The sequence below is a fragment of the Oryzias melastigma genome, linkage group LG5 (genome assembly GCF_002922805.2).
Source record: "Oryzias melastigma strain HK-1 linkage group LG5, ASM292280v2, whole genome shotgun sequence".
Classification (NCBI taxonomy): Eukaryota; Metazoa; Chordata; class Actinopteri; order Beloniformes; family Adrianichthyidae; genus Oryzias; species Oryzias melastigma.
Window position 1 is genome coordinate 3,028,504 of NC_050516.1, and position 20,570 is coordinate 3,049,073.

Consider the following 20,570-nt stretch of genomic DNA (forward strand, 5'->3'; position numbering starts at 1 on the left):
TTATTTTTAGAACATAACTTCCAGGATAAACAAGGGAATACTGTTTTTTTTCTCATACACCACAGTGGGCTTTTATTTTGTTATTTTACCCAAATGCATAAGCATGACATTATCCAGCAAATTTGTAAGGCAAATTAAGAATCTAACTAGCATCCTTAAACCCATGCAGACTGAACACCACTGATACTTAGTACAAACAATATTTTTAAACTGTCACATGAAAAAGGGAAAAAAAATGTAGCATAATAAATAACAAGAAATTAAAAATATTGCTTGTTTTAATTAATTTTTGATGAGCAATGTCACATGACTTATGTAGCTTGTTAGCATGCTAGCAAGACATATACCACACCTCAACATGAATATGCACAGTTTTTGTTTTACACGTAAATAATTACGTTTATAACTAAACCAAAAGTAAAAATCTAAATTCAAAATGCTAAATTAGAATAAATAAATGCAACGCATTGTAATAAGCTAACTAGCTAAACTTTACAAAAAGATTAATAGATATTGCGTTGTTTGTTAAACAAAAGTTTGCAACAGATGATATTTTAACATTTCTTCCCTTCTAAGCTGTTTTCAAACCGATTTTCTTTTACCGTTTGTAGAGTTTGCAAACTTGTCAATGTCTCATTCTTCTGAAAAAATAAGTCTATCAATGATCTTAGCTTCTTCAAAGTTATGACTAAATAAATTGTCTTAGAATTTGCTCGTATTGGTTCAGATTACATTAATTCTAAAAGCTTCTAAATATTGGGGAAAATATGATATTTAGTACTAGGGAAACTGCTAGTTCAGGAATGTACAATTTTAGATAAGGTTTGGTTTTGTAGACTTTGCTGTAAGTATTCATATTGTTCAATGTTTTGACAAATCAACCTTTATAGTTATTCTTCAGCCATCTGCATTAAGGACAAACTTGGGTTTGAAAGTAATCAAAATGTTATGCACTTATAATAATAACAGAAAAAATAGAATATCCTTCATCCAAGTTGTATTGTACTTTCTATTTGCCTTTATGTTCTCATTTGAACATATGTGATCTAACGGTTTAAACGATGCTGTCATTTCAGCACTGGACGGTGTTCATCGAGGTGTCGGAGGTGTTCATTCTGGTTCCTGCATTGTTGGGGCTCAAAGGCAACTTGGAGATGACGCTGGCCTCAAGACTTTCCACAGCGGTAAGAAACCCCTGTGTGTGGTGCTTGTTTGGGACTTGCACCGTCATCACCTTCTACAGAAAAAAAATATAGGGTCAGATTCTGTGTTACATCACTCAGTTGAAAACTTTAAATTACATAATTTCCCATTGAGAAATAACTTAATCTCCTACTTTGTCAGATCACTTACTTACAAGTGATTTGATCTGAAGGACATAAAATATCTGAGAAAATATTACTTTTTCTTACTTAGGTAACAACTATAGACACATATACAATTGACCATTTATTTCAGTACATAAAAAAAAATAACTTTTGTTCTACCCACCTCAATAATATTCCAAAAATGATCAACTGGGCAGAACTAAATAACATTAGAGTTTCATTGAGTAAACAAATTTGGTAATCCACCTACCAATCAGAAAAATACAGCTGTACAATCCAAAAAAAAAAAACATTCCTAATAAAATCAATAACAGATGTGAAAAAGAAGTACCCTCCCACAATAGTTTTGAATAAATAAGTTTTTGTTTATCTTTCCTCATATCTAGTCAACCAATCAAATGAGCCATCCAGAACGTTTCAACCAAAAATCGGTATTAACATCAAGCACAAAAAAAAAAACTATGCACAAGAATGTTTTTGGTGTAATATCTGATATTTTAATATAGAGATAAACTGTAAATTGATCTTATTTGCAACCAGCCTCTAGTGGTCATTCAGAATACGTTGGAATCATTTTGATTTCATAAAAAGTCGATGAATTACAGGAATACAATGAGCGTCGAAAAGTTAGATAAGTAAAACTTGAATGAATGAAGCTTTATGTATATAGTACTTTACAACTCCTTCAGGGTACCAGACTGCTTTACTATGAAAAGACAGACAAAAAGTTTTAAAAATGTTGGCAGATTAAGAACAGAAAAAAGCTATATTGCATTATAAATGACCTGCAAAGGTGCACAAAAATGTTAAATGTACTAAAAAAAACTACTACAAAAAATACAAAAGTGCTTAATTAATTTCTAAAAGACTGAATGACCAAATCTATAAATATATAAAATCAGGTTAAATTAGCTAAAGATGGATTAAATTAGTCTTAAAAAATGCTATGTGAAATTAAAAGTCTAAATTAATCAAAGCAGGTAGAGGGAAGCTGATTATATTTATTTATATATTTATTTATTATAAATAATGCTATTGTATGACGATGTTAAAACTAAATGTATAATGTGACAAGCAAAAAAACTGACCAAAAAGGTTAAAATAATTATATAAAAATCGTATAAAAAAAATGTGTATAAATTATTTGAAACTTCTGGATGCCAGTCAAATGAGAGCGTATCCCAGCATTGATAGGGTTTATGCCGGCATTAATCACACAGGTAATGAAGTCATAAAGGAAGTCAGCACCGTAGAGCTTTTTCCACATTAGTAAATGTTAATGTCAGGACTCTATCAGTGGACAGTAAACAACAGGTGTATACATGGAAACCGTAGCTGGGTAACAGAGGGCTGCTGGGAGAAATATTACGCTGACATACAGTTCCACACCTGAACTGCTGAGTCTAAACCTGAAGACTTTCAGTGAGACAACACCTTGTTTTACCTCATAATTAAAAGTTAGGTCGGTTTGAAGTTGAAGTTCTGGCCTTTTTTGTTTCTGAAAACCTTTATGTGCGGAGAGGAGTCGAGGTTTGTAACGTGAGCCGGAGTTCCTGTCAGGAAACGCATCAGGAGATGAGGCTGACTTTCACAGAAGACCAGCCAAGGACCTTTTATAGAGCTTCCAATAAGAGATATATATTCCTGCACAGGCCGACTCGCATCCATCACCAGCTGGCCGGAGTCCAGCGGTTGTCCTGGTACATTGCTGCTGGGCTGACCCCAGCAGGACCACGTTTCCTTCCACGTTGTCAGTAATAATGAGCAGATTAAGTCCACTCTAAGTTTCCTAATGCGCTTATATGATTGCAAAAAAAAAAAAAAAAACATTGTAATCCCCGTTTCAACAGCTCAAAATGTAATGACTGTTGGCAGGCTCCCCCAAAAAATGGAGGAGTTCTCAGGTTCCTGCGTGGTTAGTGAACCTGCTAAAACTCCCTGCACTTGTGAATCACCAAGTGATCTTTCCAGAACACCAGATGACGTTTGTGTAACCACAATGCAACATCTTTGTATATTTTATGCTTTCTTTGAACTTTTTCACAAAACCACAGGTTTCTGTGAGTTTCTACCTTTGACTGTACATGAGAACTTGACTGAGTCACCCCTCCCCCCTGGCGTTCCAAACAGGAAGTACCCACTGATTCTAAGAAGCCAAAATGCCAAATTGATGCTATTGAGAAATGAACAGCTATTATTCAGTCATGAGTTATTCTCCTGCTCCTTTCCGTACGTTTTTCGGCACGTAAAAACTCAATCACACTTAGAGCAATTTCAGCAATCTTGGAATCAAAACGTTCAGCTCGTTCAGAACATTACTACTTGTACCTTTGGTATTCATTTTTGAAATATTGAGCAAAATATACCCCACAGGAAATGAAGGAGAAATTGCTAAAATCCTTCAAAAACTTTCTACACTTTGAAACTTGTGAACATCCGCATACTGTCAGATGGAGAAACCATTCAAACTTTAAAATGTTCAGCAACTACTGGGTATTTTTTAGGGTAATGTACTATTTAGCTTTTATTTTAGCATTATGCTTGCTGTTTTTGGCTAATTTGGACTTTTTTCCATTTTTGGGTTAATTTAGAGTTTAGCTAATATTTTAGAATTATGCTGGATGTTTTGTCAAAACTAGACATATTTCCTATTCTTTTAGGATAATTTTGAGTTTAGCTAATATTTTAGCATTATGCTAGCAGTGTGTCAAAATTAGTCATATTTTAGCATTATGCTAGCAGTTTGTCAAAATTAGTCTTTTCTCCAGTTTTTTGGCTAATTTTGAGTTTAGCTAGTATTTTAGCATTATGCTAGCTGTTTTTGGATAATTTGGCCTTTAGCTAATATTTTGGCAAGCTATCAGTTTCAACATTTTCAGCTATCAGCTCTGCCATGTTCAGTGGCCACATTCAGCTAACAAACTTTACACTTGCATCATCGTAGGTAATGCTATATCTTGAAGATGACTCCCTCAGTGATGATTCAGTGTCACTCATCCTGCATCTCAGGATATCTAATTGTCACTATAATCATTGTTTTTGCTAATCCTAATTTTTCTTTCATTATATTTTTTCTGTAGCTCAAGTTATTTTAGTTATAAACTGACCAATCAGATGCCTCAATAAAAGTACGTGGCGCCCGTTGGCCTGCACATCCAACGTTTCAAATGTTTTAATGTTGGAAGCCCTTTTAAATGATAGGGGTATGAACTTCCAACAAACATTCTCTTGATTGACTATAGTTGTTGCCATAGAAACCTTGACTCAGACCAATTTGGACCAATCACTGCTTACTGACGTATCGCAAAAAAAAATGGCGACTGAAGTGATTTTATTTTGTTGGAAACAGATGTAAGACATTCGCGCGGTCCAGTTCACCTGTACAGTCATTGGTTTCCACCCACCTAAGACATTTTTTCATGGTCTGCCCACAGATGTTTGTCTCAGTGTTCGTTCAGTGACAGTAGAAGTGCCCGGGCAGAAGGCACAACGTTACATAACAGCGTCTGACGAGGAACACATTCTCGGTGGTTGATCCGGGTGCATCTGGTAGATTCACACTTCGTAGCAGTCAGGCGTGTTGTGCTGCTCTGTGTACTGGATGGTGGCATGTGGTGTGAAACGTGAGGAGAGGAAAAACTCTTCGCTTATTATCGCTCAGATATCCAGTGGAAGAGCCAGAGCAGGTTTTACAGGAGTCAGGCAGAAACTGGTTGTTTCAAATCATTTTGATTGTTCTGAGACATACAGATTTATGACTAAACTGGATTGTCTCTTGCGGAAGCAACTCAAGATGTCTTTAGGAAGGGTTAACCTACTTATTACTATTTTGAAAGCATCTGTCTTTCCCATTACATCAGTTAGAGTGCATCAAGAATCTTGCAGTCAAAGAGACAAGTGATCATCTGAGAGGATGTGAAGCTGTTAGAACTTTCAAACATCCCTCAGCTGGGCTTTAAGAGTCTCTTCTGTTCAACCTTCCTTCTCAGTATCTTCTTTGTCTTTTAGCTGCTCCCTCCAGGGTTTGCCCCAGTGAATCATACCTTCCTCTCTGCATCCTCCTCACTCACACATTCAAAGTTACCCCACTAAGTTCTGCACTTCTGTTTGGCTTTTCCACTCCTCCTCCTCTCCGCCTTTGACCAGCAGTAGTCCAGTTTCCACCCTAAAGGTCTACAGTACCGGCGGTAGTGGTTGCTAAGTATGTTTGACCCTATAACGCCGGAGCTTTAGCTGTGGTGTTGCCGTTCTTTGAGGTACTGCTTCTAACAGAATCTGAAACTAAGAAAATGAGTAAAGCATCTTTGTGCTGATATGCAGCACTTGACTACAGCATTAGTGCAAAGCTATTATTCTCAGCCTCAGAATCTGCTGGAATTAGACTAATTATGCAAGCACTCGAAAAGTTATGGTTGTTCAAAGAGCATGATTTATTTCAGCGACATCTCCAGTATAAAAAAGTTAGGGAGGGGAAGGTGTGAAAATTCTGTTTGTCATTCACAATTGATTTAATTTTACGTTATAATGCTGAAAATTATTTGCGTTTTACATGGATACATAAAAGCACTGGATCGGGCCTCCTGAACGTTGCATTAACCTTTAATCCAAATATCATACACAATATTCATAGTAAGAATTTATAAAATGGAAATTTACCTTATTAATTAGGAAATAAAAAGTCAACTAAAAACTTTGTTGAATAGGATATTTTGATGTTGCAGAGACTTTTTGAAATTTCTCACTGATAACTCCTTGATAATCATAAATACTTTTTTTTCCAGGAATTTATTAGTCATTAAAGACTCCAATAAATGTAATGTTTGGTTAAAAATGTCATGTAGCAATCACCTGGACTTGCATCAATGGGTTTCTCTTCACGGATGTATGGATGATGGAATATATAAGCAGAGTTGCTCATCAATAACCAATTTTTTTCAAGTCCAAGGCAAGTCATGAGTTGTGAAGTTAATTGAATACATTAAAAAAAGTATTATGCTTTAGTAAAAGTCAAGCGTCCTGAGTCTCATGTTTGGTTTGAAGTATTTCAAGGATGATGGTCATTACAAATCAAGTCAATTCAACTGAGGAAGGACTAAACCGCTTAATATGTGGGTTAGTCATGGTGCAAACGCCACCCAGCCACCACTTTGCTCTTTCCCTGAAGAAATTTACATCAAGCAACTATTTTGTTAATATTTGATCTTTTTAATGGTGTAATGGATCAATTTTATTTCAGATGTATTAGTACAATGCATGTTAAGCAGGTTTCCCATTCAGTATGTCCTTCATACAGTGGATATCCCATCATCAGAGTCAGTGTTATAACTTTTTCCCTCACTTTTTCGCCAGGTAAATATTTACATTATGTTTTATTAAATAATTGTATCTTTATCACAAAAAAATTGAGAAATTGATATATTAATCAAGTTTTAATTTTTATTATGTGAGTATTCCCATTTCCTCTGCAACTGTGAATAAATCACAAGTCGGAAAAGGATGGGTGATTGGATCATAGCTTTGGACACACAGTAAGCCACTGCAACCATAGCCTCTTGACTCTGGAGACCATTAGTGTGTGTATGTGTGTCAGAAGAGGAGAGATGACATAAGTGGAGTCGGCCGCAGGCTGGAGGGTCAGATCAGAGTGTCTTTGTCCAGAGAACTGACATCCAATTGTTCCGAAGGGATCAAGATACCAAAGCATGCGTTTGCACTGAACAACACACAAACATGGGAAATGATGATGTGCTTTGCTTTGTTTTTCAGGCTAATATTGGTCAAATGGATACAGCCAAGGACATGTGGAAGATGGTTATGGGAAACTTAGCCCTGATCCAGGTACACTAATACAAAAGTCATTTGTTTATATGACACTTTTATGGGAAATTTTAATAAGTCTCAAATCCAAAGTAAAGATGAAAAAAGAAAAGACACAAAACGTGGGTACTGAATCTACTCTATAGAGTAAAATGATAGAAAATATGATTGGACATCCTATTTAATTATATATATATTACCTCTTGAGTTGTAGGTACTGTCTAGTTGTAATAAGAAGAACATAAAAATCATAAATACATTTTTTTATTTAATTTGTTGTAGAATTTGAGTATAATTGAGCAAAATATCACTCCTAAGAAGGTCTCAGAATATGGATATGCATGATTTTTTTTATATAGCTGGCATTCTTTTACTAGCTATTGTAGTTTATTGGTTTGTCTTCAATTAATGAAGAAAATCTAAGAAAATTCCACTTTTAAGTATAAGTAAGTGTTTGTAACTATAGCTAAAATGCTAATTTAAATAGTATGTTCTGTTATATGATCGTATCTCTGTATAAGATATGAGCACATCCCACGTGTTACCTGCTAATGCTAACTTTCAAAGAATTTTTAATCCCTTTTTACACAACACAAAACATAACATTAGCCCACTTTTCTATATTGCTTAAGTATTTCAGTTCTGAAGCCATGTTGATTTTTTTTCACCAGTTAAAAGTAGCATAATTGTCTCAAAAGCTAGCAACAGTATGCTAATGCTACAGAAACTTTGAATGTTTGTTTTTTTTCACCAAGTGGAGATAGTTCAATGCAAACCCTAGTTATATAAGCAGAGCTTTTAAGTTATGGCTAATCACACATATTTTAATTGAATTGTGGAATGTTTTTGCCAAAGAAGCTAATTTGCACCTCTGAGCCCAATAGCTTGATACATTTTAGCGTATTAGCATGGTTTCGATAAGAGACTAGAGCTATGTCTGGTTTCTTTCACGAAGTCCACTACATTTTACGTTCACCATTTAGTAGTGCTGTCCGAATCTACAATTCCAAAATCGAGTGCCCTAGAAATTTCCCAGAATTCTCTATGGAAAAACCAGGGAGCATCAATGATCATTAGCTCTGAGAATATAAACCACAATGCATTGCGTTTGAACAATTTTTTTTCCCTCAAAAAAATGTGTTTTTTAAGCAAACATCAAAGTTTTCATTATCAGATCACTGGCGATTCATAAAAAATTGTTGTGACATTCTCGTATTGATAGGGTTGAAATTGATGACGTCAAATTTGTCATTAAAAAAAAAGCAGTAAGCATGGTGTCCGAATTGCTTTTAAATCCCAGGGCCTTGGATAGCCTAGTACTATATGGTACTAGACTGTAGTTAGAGAGTCGAGAGGGGATTCATTCATAGCCTATTTTTTTTCTTTGTGTAGTTTTTTTCTCGTTTCAAATGTATATCAATCTTAAATATTTTAGCAAATATAATATGCTAATGCTAACTTCAAAAGCTAATTGGTTATTCTAATCAAGTAGGTATGTTTAAGACTAACAGCCTTGCAGAATTTAGTGGGATTTATTTTCCAATGCTAACTTTGACAAAATAGTAGGATTTACTTCTTGTTTTCCCACTGTGAGAAAAAAAGTCTTAAAAGTATTCACAAAACTAGTGCTTTACAGCTTCTTGGAGGTTTCTTGCATTGTAAAATGGTCAAATAAATACAAAGTTTTGTTTTTGACTTAACCATACGATTTTCTTGGAATGTTTATTATTTAGTAAAGAAAGAGATGCCCATCAAAAATACCAATATTACAAATTACAAAAATTTACAACTGATAAAAAGGAAAAAACTCAGGCATGATCAGAAGGAAGCTATAGCTGCCACTCTGTTCTCACATTCTTGTCTCTAAAGTAAAGACATAGTGAACTAGATAATGTTTAAACTAAAAGGGTCAGTCTGTAACTTCTGTGCTTTAATTCACTTTAACCAAAAAATCTTAAACTTATTCTACATGCTCATCTTAGTTTCTCTGTCACAGCTCTGATTTAGTGTGGTTGTATCGTATAACCAAGAGGACTGTACTTCCTAGAACACATGTACATGTAACCTTCTCCTATTTCGGGTAAGGGTGAACCCTCACGGGGACAGACATGTGCTGTGGTTTACTTAGAACTAAAGACTCTCTTTATTACTTGAAGAGATAATTATGGAATTGTGACAACAACAAACATTAGTGTTGTCTATCTTTGTGTAGTGTGTATATAAGAAGAGCATTAAGTGTAACCAGGCTGGGACATTGGAAATCTGTGGGTGTCATATATCAGCTGCACTGGACAATGAAGCATTTTAAAGTGTGTGTGTTTGTGTAGGTCCAGGCGACAGTGGTGGGGTTCCTGGCTTCCATAGCTGCTGTGATCTTTGGCTGGATCCCAGAGGGACACTTCAGGCTGGGTCATGCCGTGCTGCTGTGCGCCTCCAGCGTTGCCACTGCCTTCATTGCTTCGCTCATCCTCGGTACAGTCATTGTCTGTTACATTCGATCTGACCTTTTGTATAATGGTAAACGCTCAAGGGAAAATCAAGTGACAGGAAACTCGTGTGCTAACTATTATAGGTCTCATCATGATTGGCGTCATCATCGCGTCCAGGAAAGTTGGCATCAACCCTGACAATGTGGCCACACCAATTGCGGCGAGCCTGGGAGACCTGATCACCCTTTCCCTGCTGGCGGGCATCTCCACTGGGCTCTACAAGGAGCTAGGTAACACACGTCCCCTTGAACGCCCCACATGATGGTCTGGGACTGAGAACATTTAAATTTTTTTCTATCAGAAAAGTCTTCATACTTAAATGTTAACCAGTGTACATTATGAGGAGCTTGATTACATGAAGGGTTTGACTGAAGAAATGCAGTGTCAAAGAGCACACAGGTTTTGTTAGTTGACTTAATACCAACAGGCAGAGTTACCCTATTGGCTCATGTTAAAAACATCATTTTCATCAGAGCGAGTCTTTAAAAATTATCCAAAAAAAAGAAGAGTTTCTTTTAACTTTTTGCCTTCTTTTCCACTAAAAGGATTGTTCTGATTTATATCTTATTGATGTTTAATCTCTCTGTGGCATCAAAACTTTCTTTAATTTTCATCATATCTGAGTAGAGATTTTAGTATAAAGTTGTCCTGAATGTTTTTTTTCTTTGCAAAAGTCCCTAAAGCATCTTGCAGAGGAAGATGGAGATTGCTGACAGCTCCCAGATGACTATCAAAGACCCTTTTTTTGTTTAAAGTTGCGACAATAATTTCAGTGATGGAATCACTCAGGTTGCTATATTTTTCACACTGCTTCAAAAAGCCTTTGAAGTACTAAAAGAGGAGTAGCAAACGTTGAATGTGTGAAAGGCGGTGCTGCTTCTGGCTGTGCGCAGTAAATAAGGATAAAAAGCCTCCCATCTCATCTCGCTGCGCTCCAGGGCCACAGCCTGCAGTTATTTTGGCTCTATTGTTAGGTCTGCGTCGGTGTCTTCACCGGCGACACACCCAGCTCCGCCGAGCTCCCCGCAGCTCCGTCATCTCCAGCTGCAGGCAGACGAAACGGAGAGCAGGGATCATGTGACTCCTGCCTCAGTCAGAGCCTTTACGGTGCTGCTTTGAACACCACACTGGGCTGCTAAATTCAGAATATTTGGGATATTTTGGCTGCGAAAACACAGCTGGTGTCTGGGGCTTGTGAGTGATCCATCTCCCGCAGTGTGAGTGGAGCTGCAACACTGCCTCCTGCAGGACGAGAGCATGTTTGTCAGATTTTGTCTTGTGTGCAGCTGCATGTTTATCCTTTCTAGTTGGATTCTGATTTTACCTGACTTCTAAAATTAAAATGGTGAAATTTTCACTTTTTTGGTTCCATTATTTTCAAATATGACTTTTCTATCATTTCTTCCTACTCAGAGTACAACGACTACGCCAACCCGCTGGTGTGTGCAGCGTTCGTGGCTATGTGCCCTCTGTGGGTGCTGATCGCTAGGAAGATCCCCTCCACCAGAGAAGTCCTCTATTCTGGCTGGGAGCCGGTCATTATTGCCATGGCGATCAGCAGGTATGTGTTGTTAAAGGCAGGTCCAGCATGTGTTGAGTTTGGGAAATGAGGAAAGAACAGTGGATCTAACAAAAATAAATAGTGTTTGCCTAAGTTATGGTGCGTTGAAAGTCAATTATTCATTCTCTACATTAATTACATCTTTAAAGTGTGAATTTTTAAAAAATAGTACTTTTTGCTGATGATACAAATGTATTCTATTCAGATGATAACTTCAATAACCTTACAAAATTATACATTCTGAGTTGACAAAACTAAAAACACGGATGGATATAAATAGGGCTGACACGATTAGTCGACTAATCGATGACTAATCGACTATTAAAATAGTCGACGATTAATTTAATAGTCAATTAGTCGTTACTTTATATTATATGGAGTCGGAGTGTTGTAAAGTTGATAGTTATAATGACATTCTGCTAGCTTTTTGGACTGTTTTGGCATTTATTAAGGTTTTTTATGCTACTTTGGAGTTCAACTAATGTTGCATGCTAGCTATTTTGGCTGACTTAAGCTTTTTTTAAACATTTTTTAGGCTATTTTAGATTTTAGCTAATATGTCAGCTGCATGCTAGCTGTTTAAGCTAATTTAGGCTTTTTTGTTTTTAGGCTACTTTGGAGTTTAGCTAATATTTCAGTTACATGCTAGCTGTTTTGGCTAACTTAAGCTTTTCTTTGGTTTGTTTTTTAGGCTATTTTATAGTTTAGCTAATATTTCAGCTACATGCTCACTGTTTTGGCTAATTTAGGATTTTTTCCATTTTTAAGGCTAATTTTGAGTTTAGCTAGTATTTCAGTCGCATTTTTAGCTATTAAATTCCGCATCTTCAAGTATCAGGACTAGCATCTTCAGCTTACAGCATTCACATTCTTTACATCCACTTTGCACATGAACCCGATTAATCGACTTATCGGAAAAAATGATTAGTCGACTACTAAAATAATCGTTTGTGGCAGCCCTAGGTATAAATAAGCTATCCATCAACTTTAGAAAGTTCTTAGATAATCCTGTTAGGCACACATAAATGGAACAAAAATGTAATTCTTGGGTGTTATAATTGATCATAAATTAACTTGGAAACCACACATTAGACATATTCATAGTAAAATATCAAAAAGTATTGGAATAATTGATAGTGAACATACAACACAAATCACTGCATACATTGTTTTGTTCTTTAGTAATGCCACATTTAATATACTGTATTGAAGTGTGCGGCAACAACTACATCCCCTCTTCAACCTCCAAAAACGTGCTAAAAGAACTATTCATAATGCTGGATTTTGTGACCAAACCAACATTTTATTTCTTACCTCCAAATTACTATTTTTTTTAATTTAGTCTATTGGTATACAGTAAAGATCCTCTTTAAAGCTAGTAATAATTTTCACAAAACTTCTTAAGGGTGATAAAAGAGTACACAGAGAGCTGTTTCATGAAGAGTGGTTCTCTTTTTTCAGTGTGGGAGGATTGATCCTTGACAAAACTGTCACCAACCCCAACTTTGCTGGAATGGCTGTTTTCACACCAGTCATCAACGGTGAGTATCTGAGAACTGGATCTGCCACAAGAAGTACTAAATGACGGAGATAACAAACCCTAGATTTGTGTAAACAGTATTGTGATATAGCTATAAACATTTTTATTGAATCGTTGGCGTTTTCTTGGGTGCAGTAAAATACACAATGGGGATTTCAAATTAAAAACAAGTCTTGGGCTTGGTGGCTCAAGGTCTAAGTGAAGGGAAGTTAGACTAAACCCTTTACTTTGAAACTTCCTGTTTTAAATTTAGCAGATATTGATTAATTATATCTAGTTTGATGTGACAGCTTGTCTGGACTAGGTAACAATGATAACATATTGAAGAAGAAATTCCTGAAAAAGTTGGGTTTTAACAACACAAAGGGGATTTCACATTTTACAGGATGAAGACCCTGATATTTAACCTGAGATAACCAGTATCTCAGGTTTTATGTTACATTATCTGACCTTTATTTTGACACTAGTTTACTTCTAAACTTTCTTTAGTTTCAGACACAGTAGTCAATATATTGCGGTTCACCCCTCACAGTCAATCTTTTTCACAGATTTTTTTAGGTTCAAATTTGCACAATTTAAAAAAAAAATGTTTTAGTTTTATACAGCACCTTATGTTCTGCATCCTAATTAGCTTCAGAACATTGTCCATACCGTGTCTCCTGTACAGAATGTGTTCAGTTTGCCAAATTTACATAAATCTTCTATTACAATCAGATCCTTGTTTTTATTTTATGATTTCGTTCTTATTTTTCTATGAATGTTAGAACTTTGAGAGTTAAAAAAGACAGAAAAATGTTAAATTGTTACAGTCTGTCTGAGAAACATGTATAAAGTGTTTAATGAGAGGTTTTACAGCTATTAAAACATCTATAATACATATGAAATATTAAGGTGACTACATGGATTCCACCGGTTGTAGGTTATTTTTATAACATATTTCCTGCTATAAATGAGGGAACAGTGGAGTTTTATTGTGATGTTCTAGAAGAAAAATCTTGATTAAGATTCATTAGAAAGTAGTTGTCATTTGCATACAAAAACCAATTTGAAACAGAAGTTGTTTTAAACTAGCCATCTCCTCTTTGTTTTTGTAGATGTTTGGTTCATTGTCTGTTTCATAATGTTTGCTTGTCGTCTTTTCACCGAAGGTGTTGGGGGTAATCTGGTGGCAGTGCAGGCCAGTCGAATTTCCACCTATCTCCACATGAACTGTCTTCCCATGGGAGAGCCTAGCCCCTCCCCCAGGAAGTGCCCCACACCTTGCACTTCTTTCTTTGGCTCCAGTAAGTTTCTGTGGACTGGAGTTACCAGCAAACTGAAAAAGTGCAGATTTAGATTTAACTTGTGATTTTTTTCCTCTGTCCTCGGTTTCAGCGGTCAACTCTCGTTCAGCCCGTGTGCTCTTCCTCCTGGTTGCTCCAGGTCACCTCGTCTTCCTCTATACCATCAACTCTCTGAGAGGAGGGCACACCACCATCACACCCATCTTCATCACCTTTTATCTGGCAGCTGCACTACTGCAGGTATGCATAATCAAGTACTGAAAGACATCAAGAAAAAGCTGGAAAAATATTCTGTCTGGGTGCAGATTTAAGGGTTGTATTGGCGAAATTCACGACCTACTTCTGCATTCAATACATGACCGCTCAGTCATTTCTGGTTGGGGCAGTGGGCTGTTGTTTCTGTGGAAATAGTGGAGTATTTGGAGTTTAAAAAAGTATTTTGGAGCAACCATAAATCACTATAAACAATGTTAGGCACATTGTTCCTTTTTCTAGCAAAATACTCCAAAATAAAAAAAATGCAAAAAGGATTTAAATTGTATGTGTTGCGAATGTAGCGAACTTCGAAGGTAACTTGCTAAGGTTAATGTTATTTGGACGTATTTACCCGCGACCAGCTCAAAAACTGATGGAAATTCATGTTGCCCACATGTAATAGATGCAGGTAAGACGCAGATTCCTGTATTGTTTTCACAAATTTTATGTGCATCCAAATGCATCTAACTGCTGTTACTGGTCGCAGTATGTAATGAAGTCCCTTTAGCTGTCACGCAGCTAGAGCTGCAGCTGCGATCAGGAACCATTTGGTGCATTAACCCAAACCAGAACCATAATCATAACCTTAACTTTTCCTACTAGCATTTCTTTGGTCTCAGTATTTACTCAGAGCACTGAGATCTGCTCAGTGCGAAGTCTTGTTTGTGCCATCATCCTGACCTGATCTTCTGCTTCATCTGGTCCTGCTTTGTCTTTGACTCTGATTGTTTGCTGCCTGCCCTGACCCTCGCCTGGACCCTGAAGAGTTACCGTAGTCTAACAAATGTCAACGCTATAGCTAAAGCCTTTGGCGTTGAAGGGTTAACTTATTGGATTTTGAGTGGTGAGGCAATGGCTTTAACCCATGTGCTCTGTTATGGGGCCCAGATGACCCCACCCTCATACTGACGTGTGATCCCTCCCATGATTTGTCATGGACAGGATTTTATGCCTGCCACCGACAACAGTGAAGATAAAAAAAATGCCTGAAAAAAATAAATACTTCAGCACGCTGTCTTGTGTGGTCCAGATGACCCCACTTTTAATGTAAACATACCTAGGATAGGGTTAAAACACACAAGGGTTAAAATCCAGTCAGGATTAGAGGTTACATCTACATGGTAAGGGGGCGCCTTAGCAGACCGATGATATATCAGAGAAGAAATGTTCCAGCAGAACAAGAATGCACCAGGCGTTCACTGTTACATATGTGTATCACTGAATTAAAGGTTGAACTGTCTGTTTACTGTGAGCATTAACTTTATTCGTTTTGACTTACCCCAGGTTATGATCCTCCTCTACCTGGCAGACTGGATGGTTCACTGGATGTGGGGGCGGGGCATGGACCCAGACAACTTCTCCATCCCGTACCTGACCGCCCTGGGCGACCTCCTGGGGACGGGCTTCCTCGCCCTCTGCTTTCACATGCGCTGGTTCATTGGGGACAGAGACATGAATGTGGGCGACTGAACACCAGAAACATTCGCACTAAAAGTACAAATAAAATCCCTCAGACGTACTGTAAGCGCGCATGGATGGACGACTGTGTGTCTGAGAGTGGACAAACAAAAAGGGCTAAATGTCGTCATGGCTCAGGATGATCCCATCGCTCACAGTGGATATCAGGATGTGGCTGGACTTGATCACTTTAGGGCCCAGAAAATCCAGACATTGCCTTTCTGTCACTATGGAAACAAGGATATCTCTTGCTAACCACCCAGCAAATCCCCCAGACTCTACTACCCCTTCTGTATTTGAATTAATATCCAACCACTCTTTTTATGTTTGTTGACTGATTGTTGGTTGATTAAGAATCTGAATAGCAATTTGTTCAACATGCACAACAAGTCCTCATTATTTTCAATGGGGATGTTAGCCCTCTTTTTTTTTAAGCTTTTAACACTTGAAGCCACCGTGATAAAAGAGAGTATATACATATATATATGTCTGAAAACAAGAATGTTTCACCACTAAGTGCTATTTACAGGATGAATATTACACAAAGTCTAGTTTAATTTAGCATTTTGCTAAATATCAAAATTAATTATTTTGGCCTTATTATGGTATGAGGGAAGGCTGTGGTCTCACCACAGGGGACTGGACCTAAATTCCTTTCTTGCCTTTTCCCATAGCTTCATTTGAGCACAAATATGGGCTGTAATCTTTATTTTTTAATGCCTCTGTCTTTTAGAATTGCAAAAAAGAAGCATCGAATTGAGGTCGATGCAGCACAGCATTCTAGGGCGTTTTTTTGTAAACATTTAATGATTGCCTCATTAGTTTCTGCTGATGTTCATTAAAATACAAAGATAGCTTCGCTGAATCTACCAAAATTAAAAAATTAGGACTATCCACGAGAAAAATGAATCAAACACAATATGTGAAGAATCAAGAATATGTGTACAAATATAATTCATTGTTGCCAATTGTTTCAGAAGAAAACATTTCCAGTTCTTCTATTTGAAATCACCAGCCAAACATACTGTGTGTTTCAAAGTCACAAAAAAAAAGAGCAGCAATGTTTTTTTGGCTGTTATTCACATGTATTATTGTGCGACCAGCACAAAAATTGATGGAAATTCATGTTGGCCACACGTACAAGCGGCCAAGTTGCTGCATTGCTGCATCAATCGCACGTATTTTAAGTGCGTCCAAGGCAAAATTTTGTTTTGGTCGTATTCAAAGTTAAAGTCCTATTAGTTGTCACGCACCTAGATGTGTGAAATTTGTTCTTCATATTTGATCCATATCTTTGGGGAGCGGTGAGCTGCAGACTTGGCTGCGCTCAGGAACCGTATTTAACTCTGAACTTAATCCTAATCGTAATCCGCCCTCTGCGTCCATACGGCAAAGAAAAAAGTTCAACACTAGCCGCACATATATAGAAAATTTCGTGCAAATAGTCACTTTCATGTTTTTTTAGCCACTTTAAGTTCCTCCCAAAAACTGAAGACTTTTGTCTTTACAATGCATTTAAAAGTTAATAAATATTTTATTTTATTCTATAAAATAGGATGAAAAAAAAGAAACAAAACTAAAAGTTGTAAACTAAAGCTGGATTTTTACCACTAAAATGTGACTGAATAGAGTTGATCCATATTTGAAATGTGTCACCATAATTTAAGATGCTAATGCAACTTAATTTGTTTTACCTTAATGAAATTTACCCTTTAAAATATAACACATTAAAAGAATATTACAAGCAAAATTTGAAAGTTATAAAAATTAGTTCCAAAAAAATAAATACAAATTTGCTACAAATGAAAAGCTTCGGCTAATTGGCAAGCTAACAAATGCTAATGCTAGTTAACCAAAAAGCTAATCAGCAGGCTGAAAACTACCATTACTTTTTAAAATAACTAGTTAAAAAAATATTGTCTACTTGCCTTTCAGTTTGCCCAAAAATAACTGACAGTTAATCGTTTAGCTCATTAGCTAGCTGACTTCTCAAAACAGTTAGATAATTAGCTACGTAGCTATCTGAGTCTGCTAACCGTTTCGCTTAGGAGTTAGCTAACAGCTGAGCGGGTCATTCGGCCATTTTACAGCTACATGCTTTTTTAAAATCCTGGTATAAGTCTTAATGAAAGGAAATTTATTCATTTATGGAATAAATTGCAAAGTAAAAAAAGGAGAAAAATAATCTTCCACCAGAAAACTATAATTTTCACTGCATCTTTTGTTTTTAATTTATTTTCTTTACATTAGAAAATTTGAAACGTGCCATTAACAAATTAAAACCCACTATGTAAAAGAAGAAGAAGAAAACGGGAAATAGTCCTATTTATCTTAATTTACTTACATTTGTTGCTCCAAAGCTTCCATCGTTCATTTGTTAAGGATATGTTTTGTTTACTTTTTAGTTTTATTTTTCTCCATATTCAGAAATCTGACTTTTTTGTTACAGGAACTTTTGAGGACAGTTGGGCAAAATTCTGTAAATACATTTAAAATCCTAAATTAAAGTTATAATCCATTAAATAAAATGTTATTTTAAACCAAAATGCTCTTTTGCGTGTATTAGCTTCTGGTGTAATCAGGTTTTGAGGCATTTCACCCACGAGCTTTTACCTTCTAATATACTTGTCTTTAAAACTGAGCACCATAAACTGAACTGGTCAAAAGTTGATTTAGGGGCTTTAATTTTCCTTAAACATTATTTTTCCTCTTCCATCCCATCCTGTTTGGTAACTTTACCTTCAAAAACTGTTCATCTCTTTCTGCTAGTGTAAAAATTACCCACAATTCATCAACCCTCCTCTCTTTTTAAAATAGGGGCCAGCAGCAGAATGCATGTGCGGGACACATAGTGCTAATGTGCACAACTTGATCCTTTTATGTGTTTATTGAAAAAAAATCTTCTGGTCTTAAAGAGTTTGTTTTCAATGTCAAAAAATGTTTTTTTTTTTTTCTCTTTCTAATCTTTGAATTAACTGTAAAACATCCTTTTTGTTTGTGTGTCAAAAGGTTCATCAACCACTTCAACTAATTCAGCAGAGTACTGGAGTTTGCACACTACCAGCAGGGGGCACTGCAGGCTGCTTAGTGTCTTCACTTTGCATTTGATGCAGAAAAGTTGCATCTCTTTCCATTTTGGCTCAACATTATTTACACTTTTACCATCCAGGTGCCAGCGTACTGTCTCCACATCAGCAGAAAGGTGTGAATACTTCTTCAAGGGGGCATGTAATGCTATGTCTATTTATTTGAAAAGCACATAAGGCAAATTGTACATATGGTATTTATTCTATATATAAGGTTGTTTATGTTGCCATTTTGGCTCAGTTTGGCACCATGTCAAGCTTTTTTTCTCCTTATCCTTTCGAGCCTAACACCACTCTTCGAACGTTTGCAGAGACACAAAACTGCCTTAACGTAAACAGAGCCAAGCTCAACTCAGAGTAACCCATCAGGAGTTAGGTTTGCCTCTTTAATTCGTTTAATAAAGGATGTACAGTCTGTTGATTACTTGTGATGCAATAATACGTTTGCAGGATATGGCAGTGGAAACTGGTCCATGTTTTTGACCATGTGAGGGCTGAACCCCCCCACCCTATTCCCAGCCCTCTGAACTTGTTCCCAGCTGCTGCTGCCTTGTTAACCTCCGAACCCTCACGGGGAGCCGCGCTCAACTTCAGTTTGTTAACATCAAGATCAAACCTCTAGATGTTTGCTTGTCAGCTCTGCTGCCTTTGAAGAAAAGCTAATGTCAAATGTACCAGAGACTTCACTCTGTACAACCTCAGAGGAAGAGGAATTTTTGGGGGGGGCACACTTTCTGTATTTGTAATTTGCTGGAAATAAATGACTATATTATTTCATACTGTTCCACTGTTTTATTGTAGCTTTTGTTGAAACTGTTACCCCTTAATCCTGTAACAAAAGTAACGTTTCTGTTCAATTGCCATAAAATATACCCCCATGCTGGTTTATGTTAGTGGTAGTCATGTCTCAGACTACAGTTCAAACCAAGCGGGAGCCACATCTGACGAGTCTGGACATTTGTGAAAAATTAGCTGTATATAAGAACTGGACTGGCTGGCCCCTCCCTCTTCATGTTCCAAACAGGAAGTACCTGCTGGCTCCAAGAGGCCAAAATCCCATAGACTTTGTGGAAAAATAATTAGCATTTACTCAGTCAAATTTGTCAGAATAACAATTCTTGTTTTTACACCTTTCTTTCAACTTTTTTTTTTTTGTTTTTGCAAATCCAACTTTTATTCCACTTTATACCATGGTCTGGGTGAATACTCGATTCTGATTGGCTGCTGGGTGTGCATTAAAAACTGATAATGCACAGTAATAACGCACACCTAAAAAAGAAGTTCCGGTCACACAGACCAAACGTTCGATATCACTGCGCAGGCTTCTTTAAAACACATTTTTCCTTCATCGTCTGGACAAAACAAGCAGTAATGGATGAACTTTCTCTCTGAACTGATGCTTTATTCAACTTATTGTAGCGACCAGCATTTATATTCCTCTCATTTTGTAAGGTAAATTAATATTGACAAATTGGTTATTCTCCTTCTAATAAAACACCACTCGACATGAAAGGTGTAGTCTTCTGTTTCACCACAAGAGGGAGTTTCTGCTTTAGAGCAGCTCAGAAGAACGAACCTGACCTGCCGTGAAATGAAACACAGACAGAAGCTGAATATGTTCTAGCTGCTCACTGAAGGATTAACGACAGAAAAAGAAGAAAAATATCCTAATTTTCCGGGTCTTTCTTTCAAAACAGCGACACTTTACCGCTGCGGCTGAGGTCTGTAACGGCTTCAGGCTTCATGCCGTGTT

At 36.8% G+C, this 20,570-nt stretch overlaps 1 protein-coding gene and 1 long non-coding RNA gene across 3 annotated transcripts in view; one reads left to right on the forward strand and one right to left on the reverse strand.

The window, feature by feature from the left end:
- Positions 1-19,594, forward strand: part of slc41a1 (solute carrier family 41 member 1) — a 29,573-nt gene extending 9,979 nt beyond the window's left edge. For both annotated transcript variants that reach the window (XM_024269566.2, XM_036211794.1), the window contains 9 exons: positions 1,077-1,184; positions 7,095-7,166; positions 9,473-9,617; positions 9,718-9,864; positions 11,048-11,195; positions 12,657-12,736; positions 13,884-14,018; positions 14,110-14,258; positions 15,558-19,594. In XM_024269566.2, the coding sequence (XP_024125334.1) occupies positions 1,077-1,184; positions 7,095-7,166; positions 9,473-9,617; positions 9,718-9,864; positions 11,048-11,195; positions 12,657-12,736; positions 13,884-14,018; positions 14,110-14,258; positions 15,558-15,743 (1,170 nt within the window). In that variant the 3' untranslated portion in view covers positions 15,744-19,594. The remainder of the gene's footprint in view (positions 1-1,076; positions 1,185-7,094; positions 7,167-9,472; positions 9,618-9,717; positions 9,865-11,047; positions 11,196-12,656; positions 12,737-13,883; positions 14,019-14,109; positions 14,259-15,557) is intronic.
- On the reverse strand, positions 981-15,932 carry LOC112144792. The gene is made up of 3 exons (XR_002918971.1): positions 15,794-15,932; positions 15,553-15,703; positions 981-1,237 (listed from the first exon to the last, which is right to left on the reverse strand). It is a non-coding gene; the product is annotated as an uncharacterized LOC112144792 (long non-coding RNA).
- Positions 19,595-20,570: the final 976 nt, after the last annotated feature.